General features: G+C 38.0%; 1 protein-coding gene across 2 annotated transcripts in view; it reads right to left on the bottom strand.

The window, feature by feature from the left end:
- TMEM131 (transmembrane protein 131) overlaps window positions 1-23,201 on the bottom strand; it is a 192,757-nt gene that overhangs the window by 50,066 nt on the left and 119,490 nt on the right. For both annotated transcript variants that reach the window (XM_079940485.1, XM_079940486.1), the window contains exons 8-18: window positions 21,996-22,076; window positions 18,195-18,345; window positions 18,040-18,096; window positions 17,043-17,104; window positions 8,849-8,957; window positions 5,736-5,844; window positions 4,937-5,090; window positions 4,675-4,845; window positions 3,518-3,628; window positions 3,293-3,427; window positions 738-842 (exon numbers count right to left, since the gene is read on the bottom strand). In XM_079940485.1, the coding sequence (XP_079796611.1) occupies window positions 738-842; window positions 3,293-3,427; window positions 3,518-3,628; window positions 4,675-4,845; window positions 4,937-5,090; window positions 5,736-5,844; window positions 8,849-8,957; window positions 17,043-17,104; window positions 18,040-18,096; window positions 18,195-18,345; window positions 21,996-22,076 (1,245 nt within the window). The remainder of the gene's footprint in view (window positions 1-737; window positions 843-3,292; window positions 3,428-3,517; window positions 3,629-4,674; window positions 4,846-4,936; window positions 5,091-5,735; window positions 5,845-8,848; window positions 8,958-17,042; window positions 17,105-18,039; window positions 18,097-18,194; window positions 18,346-21,995; window positions 22,077-23,201) is intronic.

The following is a 23,201-nucleotide window of genomic DNA, read 5'->3' as shown; positions in this document are numbered from 1 at the left end:
TTGGAGGTAATTTGACATACTCCCAACGTATCATTTATTATTAGATGACCAATTCTGTTTATTCTGAATTAGTTTTCTTTCATGTGGGGGTTGTATGTACTGAAAAGATAGGAGAACAAGGGTAGCAACTTGCTGACTTTAGCAGTGCTCGACTTCCCAAACAGCTCTGAAATAATAAATCAAAATATTTAGGTGTGGCAGAAATATGTCTCTTCAAAGTCTCATTGCGTGCAACATGTCAAACCCCACAAAAAGCCTTTAAAAAGTTCACTGATTTTCACTTGGTTCCTTGACTTAGAAGTCAAGGAACATGTAAATATGATTGCGAGAACTCAAATTAAGATGTGATTTCCTGATTGTATCTTCCTTCTTGGAAATGTTACACAGGAGGATATTTATGACCTCAGAAGAGAGAGACCTATCTCAGGAATTTCAGTCAGGGTCTGTGCAATGCTACAACTATTTGTAAGCAGGCTTCTAACAGCAATTCTAAATGTGCCAAATGCATTTTTCTGAAGTTGCTTTTAGTCAAAAGATTTGGGTTTTATCAGAAAACTATGAGCTAATGAACACAAATATTCTGTAAACTAGTCTCAAAAGCTCAGTTTTTAAGGCATGAAAGCGGTAAACTGTAACTTTCTGAGTAAACTTAGTTCTCTGTTTCTATAAAAACAAAAAAAGACTGAATTACTCAGAAAGACCCCATTGACACCAATCCCTGTAAATAAAGTCCTTACCTCATAGTCTGTTGTGATCTGTATGGCCCCGTCATGAATCCCTTCCAGTTTTTTTGCAGTAAGTTTGACTCTGAACACTGCAAAATATCCTGAAGCTAGTATTACCTGTATGTAGGAGAAATGACATCATTCATCAGCCTTGCTGGCTGAAGTTTTCTATTAAAATGGAAAAGAAAGCTACAGTGATAAACTGACTTCAAAATCCTAACCTGTACCAGTGTAACACTGAATTACCATATCATCACATACAAATATCTCAAAATAATGCCCATCCCTGGATGTTTATCTACTATACTTATTCCATGGGCTACTGAGAAAACTGGTTCCCTGAGGAACAGCTGACTTCTCAGCTGCAAAGCTGGGGAGGGGTGTGGTCCTCACACCCCAACCGGGTACGTGCAGGGTCAAAGCGGGTGAGGGCTGCAGCAGAGGGACACAGGCTTCCACTAACCCTTTGGCCACATTAGGGCACAAGTATTAATACATACAAAGTTGGTTATGCTTCAAGTTCTGAATTTAACTCTGTCATGTTGTAATAACCATGTCCTCAGATCCACTGAGATTGGATCATATGGAAACATCAAAAATCATGGCAAGAAGGAAAAGTTACACAATAAAAATGTGAAAGAAAGGAGAATGTGGATCTTGTTTTCTCAAGCTATTTGCTGATGTTTCTGGCACTTAACTTTTTCAATCATGATACTTCCAAAAAACATGAAATTCAATTTGCGAAGTTGTACTTTAGTTTGTAAATGTTGATATGCCAAACATACTCACTTTCCCCCTTTTATAAGCATTTCTGTGTTGGATTTGTGCAATTCTAACGTTTTCATCATGACTCTAACCAGCCAAATAAGAACGTGTCTCAAGAGTGCAGAGAGCTGTTGGCAATGTGTGTTTCATAAGGAACAGGATGCTTATTTAGTTCATAGGTTTGGCTTTTTGGCAAACAGGTGGAAATCGTTGAAAGTTTAGGCATTACAAACTTAAAAAAACACATATTGTGGAGTTGCTATTTTGAAGCTGGCAACTCACTACAACTTCCTATTTTAAGTAAGCATTCATAACAGTGATCTCATCTTTCTGTCCCTTGTTTTTGTGTTTATACAGTTTTATATAAAACCTAATTCTAAAACCCTGAAGTTTCAAGCAGGCTTCATGTTACTGAGTGGACCTCTCAAATTTAAGTAGTAAGTGTTAACACATGTTATTTAGTACGAGGAAATGATCCAGAGTCCTAAAATTATTAATTTATAATGTCTTATAAAAAACAGTATAATTCAACCATCTCAGATTAGATATACATACAATTTTACTGTAACTTCATTACTGAAATGAACACATTAATGGCTGGTCTCATTATTATCCTTTTTCAGCACTCAATTTGTATTAAAAATAAAACCTCAGCTGGGGTGACAAATATTGCTTGTCACGGGCATATCCTTTTTTTGTTGTAAAAGGAGGCTTTATTTATGAATCAAATTTAAAACATTATAAATTATTAAAATGCAAACACCCATATATCGACCACAATATCTGATTATGTAGCCTGAATGCCACACAACTGCAATTAGAATACACATTATTTAGTACTATTTCCCACTTTTTCAGAAATCCTTTTCCAAATTTCTACATACAATCGTATTTACAGCTTTTTATTTGCTTTAATATTCAATCATAAAATCATGACTTTATGCATGTGGCTGTTTCCAGTCATTTGGAATTATTAATAATGCTATCAAACATCTGCATTCTCACAGCTTTTGGCTCTTTCAATTACTTCCATGGGAAACATTCCCAGGAGTGGTATATGTTGCCAGATTGTCCTCCAAAAAAACCCATTTTGGGGGATGTTTAAGTCAATTTTTATGACCTATGGCATTCCATGGAAGCATATTTGTCAATAACCTCTGTGCGTAAGGACATTTGCTTTTCCTTTTGTAAAACTGCCACAAGAAGTTCTATGCTAACCTACAGACGACATATCTTCTGCTGCTTCGAAGTCGTACAAGGTGATTCTACTAATTCTGTTCTGAGTAGGTATAAACTCCAAGTTCTCTTTTCAGTAGTGGTCAGGGCTTAGACTGCTATATTCATTTACTCTTGTTTCATGCTCTTTTATGACCAACTGTACATAAGATAGAGTAAAAGTATATAGGGAGATCCACACAGACATCCACCAAACGATGTTTGCCTCACTGATACTCTCTTCCAATCAGTACAGAGAATTGACCAGAAACATTACTGTATAATTGAAAACACCTTCTATCAACGTGCAGGGCTATCTCTTCTGCCTAGTGAATTCAATGAACACAGGGTTAGTTTACTACCCATGGGAATTTCTCCTGTCAGGACACTTGTGTTACAACTTAACTCCTTTGAGTCTCAAGTGCTCTCTCACCATGAGAGGAAGGGGTTTAAGCAGACTACCTATAAGGGCCTTTCAACATCAAATAGTCAGTGCTATTGCAACTCTCATAAAAATATTACGATGACTAGTCTTCTATTTGAGGTTTACATCTAAGTTTAAGGAAACAATAAAAAAGTTAACTTACTGATGACTGGTCTGATAAGGAGGATTTTTCTAACTCTGGAAGGCTTGAGATTATTGTAGTTCTATTGCCTCTTTCAGTAGCTACGAGTTCTATTGATAAACCATCTCCAATGATATGCCAACTTTTTATAGCCAACTTAAAAAAGAGAAAGATATGAAAGTGATTATTGCGGCACTAGCATAAAATCCTTAAATGTGAGTGAGAATAAAAACAATTTTTTTTTACCTCAATTGGGTTGCTGTTTATAATTGCAAATAAAATGTTACTTGCTTCTGTAGCACTCAGTATACCAAAATCTATGAAACGTTCTTCTATTTTTGGGGGTAATACAAAGTACTGGAAAGATATAAAAGAACTAGATTAAATGTAAAGTCACACTTACGTAAGAGAATGTTATCAAGAAAAAGTAACTGTATTAAGATATACTAAGGTTCCTATATTTTATGTAAATATACGCATACATAATATATAATTAAGAACTTTGTACAATGGGAATATTTTGATTACTCAGAAAGGAAAACACTCATGGCCTCTACTGAATTGCTAGTTCTCCTCTGAAGGCACATAAAAGCAGCAGGAAACTAAAGTGCTAGGTGAGATTAAGTGGAGCCCTGGGGAATTAGGCAAAAAGTCCTCAGTCTCAGCAAACATCACACATTCATGAAAGCAGCTACAAACCAGTAACCATTTAAGCAAGAAATGCAGAAGGAGTGGTACAATAGTGACGGTCCCTTCAGCTCTAAAATTCTTGTTGATGCTAGCTTTTTGGAGAACTGCATCTCTCTGTTTTCACTTTCTTTTCTATCTTTCCTATCAGTTTTCTTTCTCATCTAAACTTCTTGCATTGATAATTTTAAGCACAGTTTTGTTTGGATTTTTTTTCCTGGCTTGTTTTCTGTACTAGAAAGACCTTTCCTGCCGTATTTTGGTGACTATTCCAGCTGTGTCTTTCCCACCTATTCCCTCTTTCTTATCTGGTTCTCTTCTTCATTCTTGCACTTCTTGGTTTTGGTCATCTCTTCCCTACAGAGTTTTCTTTTCACCCGCCCTATAGTCTTTCTTCCCTGCTTATTATCTTTCTTCCACTTAGCTCGTTTTTAGCTTCCCCATGACTATGACAGTTTAAAAGCAAAACCAAGAGAAAGTGGAATGTGGAAAACATCTAAATAGAGGCGTAACTAGAGGAGTCAACTGCATCATGAGGAGACATGGCCGCTGGGAGGGTGAAAATCTTGTAAGTACTGACGAGGGAGGAATTAGGACAACTTGTAAAGCACAGAAATAGCAAAATTTAAGTGTGTGCAACACGACTGGCTAATAGTAGCTGAAAACACAAAAGACGTGTAGGGAGCTTAAATTTTAAAGGCAGATAGCATACTTACATCTAAAAAACCTGTGTATACCCGCACAGGTAAATGAAACTTAGAGGCATTGGTAATAAGTAAAATATTGTTATCTATGTGCATGGATGATGTAGATGGCATAAAAAACAGAGTGAAAATGTATCCTGATCCATTTGGAAGAATTAAGACTGGTTTGCTGAAGTTGTGAACCTAGGAAATGATGGGAGAGAAAAAACAATGTGTCAGCATCACTTGCTTGGCAGATCAGTAAAATTAAAAGTACGAGGGTTCCCAGACATACTTTAAACATTGTTTTGGCTTCTTCTGGTAGCAACACATCATGAATGAGGATCGCAAAACTGAAAGTGTTAGTGAGGTAAATTGGCCTTTCCACAGGATCAGCAGGACTGTCTCGGATGTGAAATAATGTTGCAGAGTGATCAAATCCCAAATAGCTATTTGAAAAAAACAAAATAAATTATTTTTATTTCCACGTGTTAATTTAAAATCCAAGTTCTTTCGCTGTGAGTAATAATTTACGTTCAGCGTTATGACTGTTATTAGAGAATTAAGACTATAAACATTTTAGTGGTTGACCACATGGAGCCCCTGCCATGCTGGACATTAAACTATTATTGGTTAAAGTATAATTAGAAAATGAACTGCATATATTACTGCCCATTTATAAAAAGCTGTAATTCTAGAACAGTGTTTAACAAGTCTATAAAGGAATATAAATGATTTTGTTTCAAGTGACAATATACTTTAATAATAAGCCATAGCCACTTGCATGTTACAAAAAGAATTACAGAAAGGAAATGGTTCAAATGATTTAAAAATCACAGATTCATTTTTCTATTGTATTATGGAATCATTAAGACTTCATTTAAGCCCAAATCATATCATCCCATTTACCTCTTTCTTCTAAAAAAGTAAAAAAAATAAACAAAATACAGGAGATTTTTCTCCTTTATAGTTGAATTTGTTCTTCTCAACACGAATTCCATGGAGTTTAGTGAATTTGGGTACTACTTTTGCTAAGATCAATGAATTTATTTATTAATAAAAAGTTATAAAGTTTATTTTAAAGAAGAACTCACCCATCTAAAACCTCTGCTTGATATGGTATTTCAAGTTTAGAATAACTCTTTTCCTTTGCTTTAACAGTTATTTTCCCAGAAAACTGAGATGGTTTTTTTGCCTTTGATGCTGAAAGGAAGCATAAAACATAATCTGTCACATTTTGCTACCAAAGAGTTTATACAGAGGATGATGAGAGTGACTTTGCATGTAGACTGACAAAATCTTAAGAAGCTGAGCTTTCAAACTGGCACAAAGAATACTTTTACAACATTTTAACTGAAATATCACATTTTTCATACAAAAATGGGAAGATACTTTAATTTTCCTGTAATGCGATAAACAGGTAAGGAATTAGCAAGTGAACACAATTCAGGAGGAAAAGCGCTATATCTGAGCTCCTTTCTCTACAGCCATAAGCTTTGGCTTTACCTACAGCAGGGTTTCTCAACCTTGGCACTTCGAACATTTTAGGCCAGGTAAACTCGCTGTTGGGTGGCAGAGTGGCTGTCCCTGTGCTCTCCGGGATGTTGGGCGGTGCACAGGACGGCCTCTTGCTAGACGTCAGCTGTGACAACCAAAAGTGTCTGTAGACGTTGCCAAACATCCCCTGGGAGGCAAAACTGCCCAGCCCCCCAAGTTGAGAACTGCTAGTTTACAGCTGGATTAAGAAATAACATTCCTTGTGTGGCCAGAGTCTTGCTATAAATACCAATAAAGTAGCCTGGTGCAAAAAATGTCAAGAGTTATGAGCCCTGACTTTTTATATTAGCCAACCCTAACCTATAGTGTAAGAGGAGGCATATACCCTCCCTGCCATCATACTGTCCTCACAGATGAAGTAAAACCTTTAAGTTTTGTAGCACTTCTGAATCATTCCATCTGGAATTACAGAAAAGAGTCAGTTGGATCCAATCTGTGTACCCACTAGATGTTCTTTCCAAAGCAAATAAAGAAGCTGTGTATCTTTATCCCCTGTAAGTACTTCAGGAACACTTCCACTTATGAGAAGAATTCATACGTAAGTTCTGCAAATGTTTGTTATCCAACTTTAGCCCAAAAAAAGAACAACAAAAAGAATGGAGTGACATCTAGTATGTGGCTTATGTACGGACAGCGCAGATCCAGATTTTTGAAACTCCCATTAAACCTCGTTTCTTTCTGCTTTTTACTGTAGAGCCGTTTCTGGATGCTTTACATTTTTTTTTTTTTTTTTTTTTGCTATTTATTCTGACATAAGGCTGATAACAAGGGCCATAATTCAGGCATTTCATAGTATCTAATCAAGTTATATTTTAGCAATAAAGTGGTCAAAACCTCAAGAAAATTCAGTTAAAAATCATAAAGAGTCATGAGTTGATGAGACATGCTTGCTTGGTAAGTGAACACTGTGGAGTTAATATTCATGGCACGTTCTGAAATTTTAATTTTTAAATTAATTAATTATTTTGGCCACGCCTCTCGGCTTGCAGGATCTTAGTTCCCCTAACAGGGATTGAACCCAGGCCAGTGGACCACCAGGGAATTCCCCTGAAATTTTTAAAAGTTAAGTGAAACAAGCATTTCTTAGCAATCTCAAGGGTAATATCATTTGTATTGGAATCCGGGGTGGTGATGGGAGAGGTGGGAGGTGAAAGGTGGAGGGATTTTCCCATGATAATAAAAACCACTTTTAAGAAATGTAGCACCTGCTTTAAAAGATGCTTTCCCTTGTCTCTGTGTTAAATTTTACATCATTTCTTTAAGAAACACTTATTTTGGAGTCTGTGATCTCAGAACCACCATTCCTGACTTTCATTTATCTCAGTGGAAACAGTCACTGTATTGTCAATACAGGAGCTGGAAAAGAAGAATGGGGGAAGTACACAGCACAGCTGCCCCAGTGTACACCCCCCCCCCCCACTCCTTGGATTTATCAGAAGGGTAGGTCCTACACGTTGTTCCTGGGGTCAGAAATTATTACTGGTTGCTCTGTTTCTCCGTAAGGGAAGACAATGTACCTACTGATACTGACACTGATACTGGTGGTCATGGCTGGTATCTTAGCAACACAGAAGACAATTTATCACACATTTGGAAATATCTGTGCTGTCAAGCCTTCTACAATACTGATTATTTCCTGACAGCTGGACTATGGAAGTATGCCATGTATTTAATCTTAACTTCTTTGGGAGTTTTCTCTGAGCTCATAGGATGAACACTGTGCTGGCAGCCAACTGTGCAGTTGCTCCAGATTCTCCCCCAGACTCTCCATGTGCATGGAGTGAGCATAGATGCTCTCACAAACACTGTGCCACACTCAGTAGGTCGCTCAGTGACCAAATATTCTCTTCTGATGAGGAGCTTAGTTGTAAAATGTGGACCATGAGTAAAGATGGCTTTATCCCGCGGCCAAAGCTTAAGCTTCGGGGCTCCTCACTTGCCCGTGCCCTTATGAGCCAAGTCCCACTTGGAGTTTCAGCTTTCATTAAATTTAAATTACATATACAGTCAGACAGCCATTACATCACTACTCAAAAAATTTTATGACAGCAAATTCAGTAAATGTTCTAGTAAAGTGGGCAAAACTGAATAAAAACATGCTATTAAAATATGTTAAAGTCTGGGTTAATATTTCAAATGTCAAAATACACAATATACGTGTTTGAAATCATTGTTATCTAATTTGACAATTCTATCATGAAGGCAGTTATTTTAGTTTAGGTAGGACAGTCTGCCTCGTTAATAAAAGCCAATATATGGAAATGTTACAGAAAATACTTTATTTCTGCTCTTAAATTCAAACATGCTTCTGAAATTCAAATATATATTCACTTAATTACAAAAATTAATGACTTCATAATTAAGGCAAAGCATAATAGGTATATATGTAAAAGAGCCCAGATAACAAAAATTTAGTTCCAACCCTAATGTATTTGCTAATATTAGTTTAGGTTTATGAAGTTAGAATATTTTCTTTCGTGAAACAATCAAATAAGAGTTGGTGATGATTTACAAGAAAAACCAACCTAACCAGTACTATAATATCTGACTGTAAAATGGTCTGGGTTTCTATATTAAGATGTCAACATAGATGCCTTCTAATTTATCAAAATAAGAGCACTCTATCAGAGAGAAAAAGTTGAACACTTACCATCAAAGCTGATACTTGCAACCTTGGTATATTTACTTTCTGAAGCTTTTAATGTAATTGGTTTAAAGTGTACCGTTATAGCGTCATTTTGTGGTGTAGGTCGAACACTCTGCAAAGAGAAAAATTTACATCGCATTATTTTAGTCTAGTGGTTCAGTTTATAGTGAAAAGTAAAGCAGAATCAAAACTTGAAAAGTTTAACTTTATGTGGTCCCTTTAAATAGAGTAGGCTAAGCTGACAAGACCTCAAATTAACTTCATTAGACTATTCTTATGAAATAAAATGATGACCAGAAGGAAAATGATAAAGTGACTGTAAAAAGTACAATGGGTATGAATACGTAACATAGAAGAAAAGGTTATTTATTTTCTAAATGAATGCCTAATTTATATATAAGAGAAAGGGACATGAGGACTTATGATAGGGGCTGCACTCCCAGCTGTGGGGTGAACCGTGAGGAAGCGGATGGCAGGGATGCGCAACCTGGAAGAGGTCAGAACGCTTTCAACTTAACAAAGTAAGAGCTTTCCGTTCAAACAACTAAACCTAAAACAACAACAACAAAACAGTAAAAGCTTGCACTTTTTGAGCAAGCTTAAAAAATAAGTACTATTTAAGTGCAGTTACTTTTTTAATATGATAATCCGCACTGACAAAAAGCGTTTTTCATGGGAAGGGCCCTTTAAAGATACCAATTTCCTTCCCTGTTTTACAGATGAAGGACATCTTGCAATACTGAGTGATGTTTCAACAGCTTGGCACCCAGAGACAGAACTGGAAACCAGCTGTCCTGACTTGGTCCAGGGCTCTTCACCTGGCATCCTACTGCCCAAACATATACTAATGAAAATTGTGGTATTGAACACAAGTCTTGATCAAAAATCTTCTTTTAGAATGCAATTTGAATACTACTTTGATTTCAGAACACTTCTGGGATTTCCGTTGAATTTTCAGGGGCTTTATAAACTTGTCAAAGCAAGATGTTTCCAGTAGAAAGGAACACTCATCAGGCAATCGTGCTAACATGGGCGCAGTCAGATCCCCATGAGCCACCAGGTTCTTCCTCCAGCTCCCCACCCACCTTTTCTGCTCATTTATAAAGGTGGAATCTGCCTATAGAGAATGAAGGACAGTCCTCTGAAGGCACAAGAAGCACCTCAGAAGAGTGTGAGGAAAAGCAGTCTCTTGCATTGTGCTTCAATCATAGGAAACAAAGTTGGTTACATACAGAGTGATGACAGACACTGCTTTTCAGTCCCAGTCAGCAGGGCGCCTCCCTTCCCACTGCTGTTAGTCCTCAGCTGTTCGGGTGTCTTTACTAGGCCTGGGAGGATAGCCCTGAAGTTTCCTGTGCTAGAAATCTTAATTGCCTTAGCTCTTGGCCTCAGGCTCTCCCAGTATTTTAACTCTTTTTCTTTCTTCTTCTTTGAGAACTCCTCATTTGCTTTTTTTTTTTTTTTTGCGGTACGCGGGCCTCTCCCGTTGCGGAGCACAGGCTCCAGACGCACAGGCTCAGCGGCCATGGCTCACGGGCCCAGCCGCTCCGTGGCATGTGGGATCTTCCCGGACTGGGGCACGAACCCACGTCCCCTGCATCGGCAGGCGGACTCTCAACCACTGCGCCACCAGGGAAGCCCCTCGTTTGCTTTTGAATCTCTAATGGAGCTGGGAATTGACTGGTTCATATCAATATATTTACTATCAATAAGCTTGCTGTTATTAGCAATCATTTAAAGTATGAATCTCTTCATTCCTTGAAGGGTATGTATATATGTATACGTGTGTATGGGTGTGTGTGTATTTTTAACAGTAAAACAAAGCGGTTTGACTATAAGATAAACTACTAACTGGACAAAAGGTTCATTTGGTTTCATCACACTACACTAAAAACTTTTTCCAAAGGAAAGGAAAGCAGTATAGAAGTACAGGTGAGACCCAGAGTGATGAGTTTACAACAGAAGGATACTAACTATTTAACCAGCAGTGTGAGTCTGAGTAAGCTGCCCATTTACTCTGGGCCTTATTTCTCCCACCCGTAAAATCCTAGGGGTTGGATTAGATTTTTTTCTAAGTTTCCACCTATCTGAAAAATTTTGTGATTCTATTAATTTTGCTGTTTTTTTTTGGTGGGGGGCTGCACCACACAGCACGTGGGATCTTAGTTCCTTAACCAGGAACCCAGATTGAACCCTGGCGCCCTGCAATGGAAGTGCAGCGTCTTAACCACTGGACCACCAGGGAAGTCCCTAATTATGCTGTTTTTTTTTTTTGAATTAGACACATTTATCCTGAGGTCAGGATCTGTTAGAGAGATGACCGTATAAAGCCTTACAGTTTACAGAGGACACATACGGTTCCTAATTCTTTCACTTACTCTATGGATTAGGATACAGCAGCAAGGGAACCTTGACCATTTTCAAACACTTAAAGAATTTAAGTGGTGGTTCATCAGTAACAAGCACAACCCCATGTCAGAAACAGCTAAGCAATGGTATCTATTACCATACATAGTCACAGTAAGTAGTAAGAACTAAGAATAAATATTTGATGAAAAAAATGTTTTTCTCACATGAAACACACTTTAAGATTTTTCTTACCAGAGGAAAACTTTACATTCAGTATTATTACCTTAAAACATGTCACACTAACAGTAAAATAATATTCAACTGACTCATGTTTTATACAAATGGTCTAAATTAAATTGTTCATCTGTTACCATTAAAAGAAAAAAAATCCCCCAATCAGTTAAAACCTGTTTTCCAAGGAAACAAAAACAAAGAGAGACAAACAAGCAAAACACTTAAATAGCTGGCTCATTCTGACAGTTTTAAATGAAAAATAATAAATAATCATTAACTTGTAATAAGCATATTTATACTAATAATATATTTTAGTACCGGTCACTAACTGTTGCTTACTTAAAGATAATCAAGAAGTGGAAAAAATATGGCAAGACTCCCAGGAAAGGCAGTTGGCACAGGCTTGAAGTATACTGGGTTGGTCAAAAAGTTTGTTCCGGAAAAGACCGAACGAACTTTTTGGCCAACCCAATAGTTCCAGCCTTTCTCACGACATTCATACCCAACTAATGCTCTGTAACTCTCAACTGAAACTCAAGGCTCAGGACATTCTGAAACTACTCAACTACTTTGAGCAAGCAAGAAAAATAACCTTTCAGTATATAGCGATTGTATTTTTAACAGTAGGTGCACAAATGAGCTAAGGTCCATGTCAAGTTGACATTAGTAAAATTAATTAAGTACAGCTGTGGTTTTTATTCATTAATTAGCAAGGAAACATCATACAAAGGTGCCTTAAGACATCTCAGGCAAACTTATTCCATCATTTATATAGTATTGTTTTATAAACATTGAGGAAAACCATATTCTCAAAGTTGCATTATAGACAATGTCAGGAAGGCTTGGACTTGGGCATCTTGTCCATTGACAGGTGAGGAACTTATATTTGGAGCTGCTTCCTTTAGTGGTCTTATGTCTTGAAAGATGAAGAGACTCTGAATTCCCTGAAGGGGAATTTTAAAAAACCCTCTGGGTTTTAGCCTTGTTGAGCTCATCCTAAAATTCTATATATTTGTGAAATGGAGGGAGGGAGGACACTTAAAAAAATGCACCAGTCCCTAGGTCTGGCATATTATGGAGAAAAACACAGGAAAAACCTTGGGAAGCTCTCTTAAAACTCAGTTTCCACGGTAGGTGGGCTCATCCCCTGGTGATGAGGCGAGGAGTCCAAGCTACCGTCGTTTCTCAAGTGGACCATGCAACAGATTTTTAACCTTCTGCAGTTCATTCTCCACAAGCAGCTACACTGACTTTTTACAACGCATAAATCAAATGACATCACTCTCTTGCTTACAATTCTGTAACTTCCCATTGCACTTATAATAAAATCTAAACCCCTCCCAGGGCCCCAGGAAGCCCTGCTTGACTCTCCAGCCTTCATCTTTTCCATTCAAACCACCCCCTCAACCCTGCTTCCCTTGACATCAAAGCTATTCCTTTGCACTTGCTGATCCCTTTGATGGGAACACTTGGCCACCAGCTTTTCTTATGGGTGCCTACCTCTCACTCTTGAGTTATGACGGCAAACGTCAGCTCTTCAGAGACGACTCTATCTAAACCGACTCCCTCCCCGACTTCCATGCCATTCTGCTTATTTCTCAATTTACAATTATGCTGCATACCTGTTTGTCTGTCTCCCAGCTAAAAAATGAGCTCAGTAAGGACAAAAACCTTGGTTGTCTGATTCCCTTCTGTATGCTCAGTACTTAGCACAGAAGCTAGCATATAGTTGACGCTTATTAAATATTGACTGAATGAGTGAATGAAGGAATGAATGAGGAAATGAGATAAAACTACCAAAACCCTGGCAGAGTATAGGCTGCGGATGTTAGAAAAAAATACATACATAGGTAGATACAAATGTAGATCTAAACACATATACATAAATCAATAGGTTAATGGGAATATTGAATATAAAACGATATATTCATAAAGACTTGATTAGTAAGTATCATTATATCCCTAATATACTTTCATGTAACTTGTACATTTTACAGTCAAATTAAGTCACTTAAAAATAAAAAGGTCTGACTCATTTTCCCTATTTGGAAAACAAGGACCTGAGTACGTTACAAGAGAGCTGTATCAAACAAGGTAATCTGTGTAAAGAACCTAGATATGTCTAACCCACGGTAAGAAAAATGTTCACTTACAGTGTATCCTAAAACTCCTTAATAAAAGAGAAAAGGAGGAACATGGGCCTGTTTATATTGAATTACCTATCATAAATGAATTACATTTTTTCATTCACATTCTTAGAATTGCTAATTTCATTTTTCTAGAAAATGTTTATTGAAAAAGACATTTGTTTGAGTCTATTTATTGTATGTAAAAAGTTAGACCAGAATGCTTGGGCTAAGTAAATGCACTTTCCCATCAAATCTCTAAGCCCTCACATTTGGAGAAGTGACTTCAAGGCCTGAAGTCTGCCCCAAAAGCATGAGAGTTCCTCCTCTGTACAAGACATCCCACAGACTGAAGAAACCAGTAAGAGACAAACAGCATGCAGAACACATAAAAAGTAAAAATTATCTGACATCTCAAACGGAGGCAATGGCAAGTGATCCACCAATAGGCAGGGTCTGCCCTCCAGGCAAATGTGCTGCTGAATCCCAGGACGTACGGCCAGACGGTGTGCTTCAGGAGTTTTCCTTCGTGGAGGTCAGTGCCCTGAGCATGCGGGCAGGAAAGGGCTGGGGAGGGAGTTGTGTGCACATCATCACGTATGCGGTAACTGTGCTTCATGATGCCAACTGGGCTCAAGAAGAAATCCAGGACCAAGAAGTTCAAAGAACTTCTTGTAGGCTGTAGCCAAAGCAAGCTGGACAAATCTAGCAGAAGGAATCACGCTCCATTGCAGAGGAGAGTCTGATATAGTAAACTAGGACATTTGAACAAAAGGAAGCACAATTCTGAGTACAAAGTGAGATTTTAAAATGTTGTAACAGAGCAGTGGTTATTAGGCCTTTGCATTTCACTGGTAAAATCTAAAATGTGTGTGTGTGTGTGTGTGTGTGTGTGTGTGTGTGTGTGTGAGGAAGTCTAGCAGGTTTTCTAACTTTTTATTTTGCAAATGTGAGGATGTTGGTGGCAGGGAAGGAGAAATTCCTACTATCTACTACCTTTCTTCATAAAACAAAGGGTATTTTGGTATCAAACCAAAGGGAAAAAAAAAAAGGAAATTAACAAAACCAAAAGTTGGTCCTTTGAAAAGGTCAACAAAATCAACAAACCTTTAGCTAGACTGACCAAAAAAATTTTTTTAATATAGAGAAGACTCTAATTGCTAAAAACAATTAAAGATGGGCCATTACTACCTACCTCACAGGAAAAAAAAAAAGTATTATAAGGGAATACTGTGAACAATGGTATGCCAACAAATTAGATAACTTAGATGAAATGAAAAAATTCCTAGGAAGACGTAAGTTACTGAAACTGGTTCAAGAAGAAAAAGAAAATCTGAACAGGCCTGTAGCAAGTAAAGAGATTGAATTAATAATTTTAAAACTTCCCACAAAGAAAAATCCAGGCCCAGATGACTTTATTGGTGAATTCCACCAAACATTTAAAGAAGAATTAACATCAATCCTTCAAAAACTCTCCCCAAAAACAGAAGAGGAAAGAACACTTCCCCACTTATTCTATTAAAAAAACAAAAACAACCCTCTCCCAACTATCTACTACCTTTAATGATAAAACAACAAACATTTTAATGTCAAAGAAACAATGACATTATCTCAGAATAGTCCTTATCCAGAAATGGTGTTTACAACTTTATGTTAATTATGTTAACATATACACACTCATATTTTTATAAATATTTATATTGCTCTTTTTTTTTTTTTTTTTTGCGGTACGCGGGCCTCTCATTGTTGTGGCCTTTCACGTTGCGGAGCACAGGCTCCAGACGCGCAGGCTCAGCGGCCACGGCTCACGGGCCCAGCCGCTCCGCGGCATGTGGGACGAACCCACGTCCCCTGCATCGGCAGGCGGACTCCCAACCACTGCGCCACCAGGGAAGCCCTATATTGCTCTTATTTTGCTCATTTTTCTATAGACTTGTGAAAATTTCAATACAGATTAAAGAGGCAAAAACAATCACTAACCCCTCAATATAGCAGTAACAGTCAGCACTATGTGGTTTTTTTTTTTTAAGAAAAATATAGTATCAGAGTGGCTAGGTCAAAGGAGCTGTTCCTTGTCATCTGTGGAAGGGTCCCAGGCCCTTGAAGACTTCACCAAGGAGCAGGGGCATGAATCCCAGCAGACTCAGGCACCTTCAGAGCAGGTCCCTCTCAGTCGGCCTAACACTGCAGTGCTAGGAACCTCAGGTTGGGGTAGTTTCAGCTCCACTGCAGATTGGGGGAAGTTCTTTACCATAGGCGTCCCCAACCCCCGGGCCGCAGACCGGTAGCAGTCTGCGGCCTGTTAGGAACTGGGTCGCACAGCAGGAGGTGAGCCGTGGGCAAGTGAAGCTTCATCTGCTGCTCCCCATTGCTCGCATTACGCCTGAACCATCCCCCACCGTCCCCCCACACCCACCCCGGTCCGTGGAAAAACTGTCTTCCACAAAACCGGTCCCTGGTGCCAAAAAGTTTGGGGACCACTGCTTTACCAGACTCCATTCCCCTAACCCACCCCCAATCCTCCTACCTAGCAGGAAGAAATACTAGGTCATATGGCAGGACACTGCTTACACTATGACTCTACTAGTGAGCAAGGTCTACCTAGATTTTGCTTTAGCTCACCACCTCACCTCCTGGTGAGGTTCCCAAGTTACAAAGAGAATAAGGGAAGAGGAAAGCAGTATATTTTTATTATAACCTGTGCTGATGTCAGAAAACCTAAATTCAGAGAACTCTGATAAAATGAAATAGATCAGATGGGCTTTGAGACTTAACAGACTGTTGCCCATCCCTGCCCAAACCCAGAGTTTACCACCAAATGGTAGAATAGAGACCAAGGAGAAGAGAGTATACAAACCCCAAGTGACGGGAGAGATGGTCATCCCAGGTAACCACATTTTAATGCACAGTGACCTTGCTCACCATCTCATGACACTCCACTTCCATTTACAAGGCATCAAAGTCACCTGTTCTTCGAGTATGTGTGAGGGGGAGAGAGGACCCTAGTTTACAGTGTGTTGTCAAGGGTAACTACGGCAGCTGCAGGTTAGAAGGGGTACCAGAGACAAATGTTAACAGCACTCAACCACTACCTACCGGATTTCTTTGCTTCCTTATTTCTCTTTCCAACTCATCTGAATCTTTTCTTCTCTCTTTTTACTTAACTGTACCTTAAGTCTAACAACCCGTTTTTCTTTGCACATGGCACGCAGATCCTAGGATTTATCAGACTCTACAGGCCTAAACAGGAACCTCATGAACTTTGGTTCACACTTAGCTTGGAGAAGATTGTCCACATGCCCTTCTCATCCCGAAAATCTGGTGATTAGAGAGGCAGAACAGGTTTCTTGTATCACGCTTTGAACCAAAGTGTCACCAGGTCACCATAAAATAGAATTCCTTTAGAGCAAGAGTTTAATCATTTTAAACTGTCATAAGTTTAAAAACAAAGAATATATAAATTAGGAAAAAGAAAAGTAAAAACTTACTGTTATTGGTACATCTTTTGTTCCTGAATTTAATAAATGGAGATTTAAAACTTTTGGTAGATCTGTTAAAATTGAGGAAAAGAAAATATTTCTTAAAATGGTATGCTTTATAGCAAGTTAGAATCTTTCTCTTTTTAGATATCAGACTGAATGTATTTTAGAATGTGAACTAGAATAACAATCACATTTATAAAAAGAATGTGACAATCACACTCCTTGACAGGAACTGCCTTACTCTTAAGGACAGTGAGTACTATAGGAACTGCCCCCTCCTAAACAATGGGACCAAAAAACAAAACAAAACAAAAGTTTTCATTGAAATTGACGTTATCACTATCTTTTAGTTTCCCAGCAAAGCATAATGAAGCAATTCAGTAAAGTACAATATAAAATTATTATATTAAAACCAAATCTAATTTTCAGAAATGAGTCTTCAATCCTAAACAACCAAATTTTTAATTATATATGGCCCACAGGAATCCCATATTACAGGTACTCTTACTTTTCTCTTAATAAATCCTTTATTGGTTATTTTCAATTTTAAAATTTGAATTCTTTCTCTGACTACTGGGGACCAATTTCTAACATTACGTTATTATAATGCAATTGAATAATCCATATCTAAACAAAAATCCAGCAATCTTTTTACTTCCTTTGTTTTACTATTAAAAGAAAAGATTCAGCATAACTAAATAGGTGAGAAACTGGATTAAGAAACTAAGAAGCGACTTGATGCCTCAATCTTCCATTTAGAAGACTTAAGTGACCCATGACATTGCTTTCCCCTCTTGTAAGCGGTGGTATCCCTCAGAGGAATGGGGTATAAATCACTAAGGGCTCTGAGTTCCCAAAAGCAGATTTCTACAAGATCATGTGACCCACTGAGAAATAACTTTCAAAGCTGAATTAATTACAAAGGAGTTAAAGTAGAGCCATTCAGCAATGAATACAGGGATTTTTTTTAAAAGACCTATAAAGACACTGTCTCTTTTTTTACCTTGTGTTCGCAGTGTACCAAAATCTAACATTTCAGTTGAGGAATAAATTCCAGGAGCTTGGAAAAAAGAAAAGTAAACAATTACATTTCACTTCGCCAGAGCAGGATGTACTGAAACCAGAACAAACTTGCAGCTCCTTTAGTCATCCACTCACCTGTGGTAACCTCCACCTCAACTGGAAGAATGATAAACTCCGTGCTGTCTGAAGCATTAGTCTTTATTCTTATGAAAGCTGTGTGATTATCTGCTTCTCTAGATGAAAAACTGGCTCTCATCACTCCCTTGGTTTCATAAGGAGGAATTTCCTGACAAGTTAACAGACCATAATGTAGCAAAACCACCACAGTTTACTGAATAAGATGACATCACCTGAAAGATGCACTATTATTTTATACACTAAGAAAAAAAACATATTGCCAATTAAACAAATATATTCATTCCACTGATTATAACACACAGTCCAATTTTGGAGGATGTTAAAAACACACATATCTTAAAACTAACGAAGTATGGTGTGTAAAACTGAGCAAAATGAAAGAAATAAAATTATATGAAAACAAACTGTCAGTGGCAAAATCATCATTAAGATGATAAGTGATTAAGATAGAGTTTATCTATAAAAATCAATTACTATTTGATGTATTGCTGGTGCTTGGGTATATAATTCAGTCCTGAAATTCTCTAAACAACAGAGACATCACCATCAGAGGGAAACTGCTTCTCCAGAAGTTTACAGGATTCTCTTTATTTTAACGGATCTTTATTGGAGTATAACTGCTTCACAATACTGTGCTAGTTTCTGTTGTACAACAAAGTGAATCAGCCATATGCATGCACATGTCACCATATCCCCTCCCTCTTGAGCCTCCCTCCTACCCTCCCTATCCTACCTCTCTAGGTCATCGCAAAAAGGATTCTTTTTTTTAATTTATTATTTTTTTAAACAAAATTCTTTTAATTGATGGACTTCCTGATACATCTCTGTAATACTTTTTTCCCTACACTTTTTAGCGGCATACTCATTAACTGTCTCTTCATATGCAACAGTTTCAGAATATACTATTATTTTAGCTAAATAATGTTTTATTTATTTATTTATTTTAACATCTTCATTGGAGTATAATTGCTTTACAATGGTGTGTTAGTTTCTGCTTTATAACAAAGTGAATCAGCTATACATGTACATATATCCCCATATCTCCTCCCTCGTGCGTCTCCCTTCCACCCTCCCTATCCCACCCCTCTAGGTGGTCACAAAGCACTGAGCTGATCTCCCTGTGCTATGCGGCTGCTTCCCACTAGTTATCTGTTTTACATTTGGTAGTGTACATATGTCAATGCTACTCTCTCACTTCGTCCCAGCTTACCCTTCCCCCTCCCCATATCCTCAAGTCCATTCTCTACGTCTGCGTCTTTATTCCTGTCCTGCCCCTAGGTTTTACAGAACCAGTTTTTTTTTCTAGATTCCATATATATGTGTTAGCATACGGTATTTGTTTTTCTCTTTCTGACATACTTCACTCTGTATGACAGTCTCTAGGTCCACCCACCTCATTACCTCATTACAAATAACTCAATTTCATTTCTTTTTATGGCTGAGTAATATTCCATTTTATATATGCACCACATCTTCTTTATCCATTCATCTGTCGATGGACACTTAGGCTGCTTCCATGTCCTGGCTATTGTAAATAGAGCTGCAGTGAACATTGTGGTACATGACTCTTTTTGAATTATGGTTTTCTCTGGGTATATGCCCAGTAGTGGGATTGCTGGGTCAAGTGGTAGTTCTATTTTTAGTTTTTTAAGGAACCTCCATACTGTTCTCCACAGTGACTGTATCAATTTACATTCCCACCAACAGTGCAAGAGTGTTCCCTTTTCTCCACACCCTCTCCAGCATTTATTGTTTCTAGATTTTTTGATGATGGCCATTCTGACTGGTGTGAGGTGATACCTCATTGTAGTTCTGATTTGTATTTCTCTAATGATAAGTGATGTTGAGCATCCTTTCATGTGTTTGTTGGCAATCTGTATATCTTCTTTGGAGAAATGGTCTTCTGCCCATTTAGGATTCTCTTTAAATGCTAACCAAGAGAGAGTAGACTCTGCTCTCCTTTCATTTAAAACCTAACAAAACAAAGCTTCCCAAGCAAATCCACAGTTCACCAACCGCGTTCAGTAAGGCTCTGAGCATGTAAGATAGCGTAACTTTTTAGGTTCATAAAAAGAGAACACTTACATCTACACTAGAAGGAAGACTCACTGGAAAAAAAATTTGTTTTTGAGGTCTAATTCTTTTCCTGGTTTTTGAATAATCTGGCTCCCTCGGGACCACCAGAGTTTTTCTGCACACACCTTTTGGCCTATTTTAAGAAATCCCCATGGTTTAGAATTTACTGGTCTTCACTTGCCTCTACTCTCTTAACTTTTTAGTCTCAAAGTAGGAAAGAGGTGACTGGAACCCTCCTGGGCCCACTAGAGATAGACCATCCACTTCCCCATCTTTAGGAGCTGGGGTTTTCTCATGTACACTGAAATGGGCTGGGGGTGAGGTCAAGGCCAATTGACTTTTTCTCACTCTAGATTTGTAGGAATAAGTCACTATATCTTTTCTCGTAGCTGCTAGGAGTATTAAAACAATCTGCCATGTCTGCTACCATTCGTTACAGTTCTTAACTAATCAGAAATCTGAATTTTTTAATGTTTATTTATTAGAATCCGGTTATATTTCATAGTAAATTCTTAGTTCTTCTATCTAGAATTACAATACAAATTTAATTGCTTATAGTTAATTCTATGAAGCACTGTTTTATACACTATTTCTGCCAAAGGCTTTTCAAACAATATCGTAATTTCAAGGTAAATCACTTTTGTGAAAGGATATAAAGAGACCACCCATTACACACTTCTACCTGCTAGAGTGTTTCTACACCTTAGAAGTTAACCTAGTCACTGACAAATCGGTTTCTAAATGTTCAAGTCAATATCCTAAAAGCGTCCCCTCCACGTCCCTTCCCTGGCTGAGACTGGTCATATGACAGAATCTAGAGGCTGTGTGTGTTTAACAGAGCAATTAACAAAGAAACTTTGATGTTCAGAACCTATTCATAGTGGTCAGATCCGTGTGTCTTCAATTACGAATGAGCAGCGATTTTAGTGCCCTTGGTACAAGAACTGCATTTTCTATGACTTTCCCTTCTTTGATTAAAGCTGGGTAGGCAACATTAAAAAAAATACAAACAACCCTCCTATGGCAGGAACCTTTGTAAATAAGGTAGTTACTAGGTATTCATTAATCTGTTAATATTTGCTAGTATTCTCCAAGAAAAAGTGGTTCTCTAACCATGGACACAGAGTACTGTCAAATATTAAATAGCATTAAATGTGGCTATAGACCGCCTAAAAATTTAAAGTTTCTAAGTCATCAGGAGGGCCTGACTATGTTCCCTCTGCAAATGGCATCTCCTCCACCAACAGTGAGTATGCGTGTTCAATGCCTTACCTTAAAACATGGAGCAGGTCCTTCTCACGTTTTTTTTTTTTTCTTCTTCAACATTAGTGTAAAGCATATTATAAATGATTAGATTCAGAGACAACTTTACTAATATTATTCTGAGGAAGAACAGTTAAAACCTCTTTCTTTCCACACAGTGGGTTAGAGCTTACACCAATTTTTGTTCACTGCTCTTTCCAAAAATTACTATTCTATTTCTCTCTGTCTCTCCAATTTTCAAGTATATGTGATATAAATTTATTTTATCTTTTTAAATTAATTTTTACTGGAGTTGCTTTACAATGTTGTGTTAGTTTGATATAAGTTTAATATTAAGACAATAATTACAGAAAAGTCACCGTATTTCTTCAGGTGATGAGGAGTTAAGTATTTTCTGGTGTATTTAAGAGAATAACTGGTTTCATGTGAGCTCACAAGAGAGAACACGTCAGCACTCACCCACAGTTTCCTGGTGCCTCCCTGCTGACCTGTCGGAAGTTCGAGGTGAAGATCTCCTCCACTAGAGTACATTTCTACAACCTGTGACAAAGGAGCACATGATGGCTAAGTCAAAATCATGTTTTCAATGCAAGTGATTTGCTGTTATACAGAAACGTTTGACACCCTAATTGTTCATCAGAAAAAATTTAAAGACGTTTACAGATATAAATGTAGGCTAAGTGTGGTGTCACATCACCAGAGGCAGTGCTCATATGGGTAAGCAATGGTGGTGTATTTAATTAAAGCAAGGTAACTTTGAAATATTGAACTCGGAAATAGTGTAGCTGTTTCAGAGACTGGATTTTAGGAAATCCAACCGTAGGACATTTATTTCTATTTTTTCCTAAGGAAACAGTTTATGGAAAGTATCATATTTTAGAAATACAAATTTTACAGTTCTTTTAGTAACACAAATGCTTCTTTATTCACACATTTATAACAAGATCTAGCAGCAGATCTAATAACTACTGTAATTGTGACATAGTGAAGAGCATATCATTCTTCAGCATATGCAACAATATCAGTGCAGAATGAAAATATCTGAAGACTTCTGTAGCAAAATCACAGCTACTATTAATGTATCTCTGTGGCTTGTACCTACACCCATGATTGTTTCTTTTAAATAGTTATTTATTTATTTGGCCATGCCGGGTCTTAGTTGCAGCAGGCGGGATCTTCACTGCTGAGTGCAGGATCTTTGCTGCGGCATGTAGGATCTAGTTCCCTGACCAGGGATCGAACCTGGGCCCCCTGCATTGGGAGTGTGGAGTCTTAACCACTGGACCACCAGAGAAGTCCCAACCCATGATTTTTAAAAACTGTTTACTGAGGTATAATTCATGTACAATAAACTATACATTTTAAAAAATTATTTATTTATCTATCTATCTTTGGTGTATTGGGCCTTCGTTGCTGCGCACGGGCTTTCTCTGGTTGCAGCGAGCAGGGGCTACTCTTCCTTGTGGTGCCTGGGCTTCTCATCGCGGTGGCTTCTCTTGTTGCAGAGCACGGGCTCCAGGTGCGCGGGCTTCAGTAGTTGCGGCACGTGGGCTCTGCAATTGTGGCTTGCGGGCTCTACAGCGCAAGCTCAGTAGTTGTGGCGCACAGGCTTAGTTGCTCTGCAGCATGTGGGATCTTCCCGGACCAGAGCTCGAACCTGTGTCC

Source organism: Stenella coeruleoalba (assembly GCF_951394435.1).
Source record: "Stenella coeruleoalba genome assembly, chromosome: 13".
NCBI classification, from domain to species: Eukaryota; Metazoa; Chordata; class Mammalia; order Artiodactyla; family Delphinidae; genus Stenella; species Stenella coeruleoalba.
Note: the sequence above shows the minus strand (reverse complement) of the source record. Positions and strands in the feature narration are given on the sequence as shown.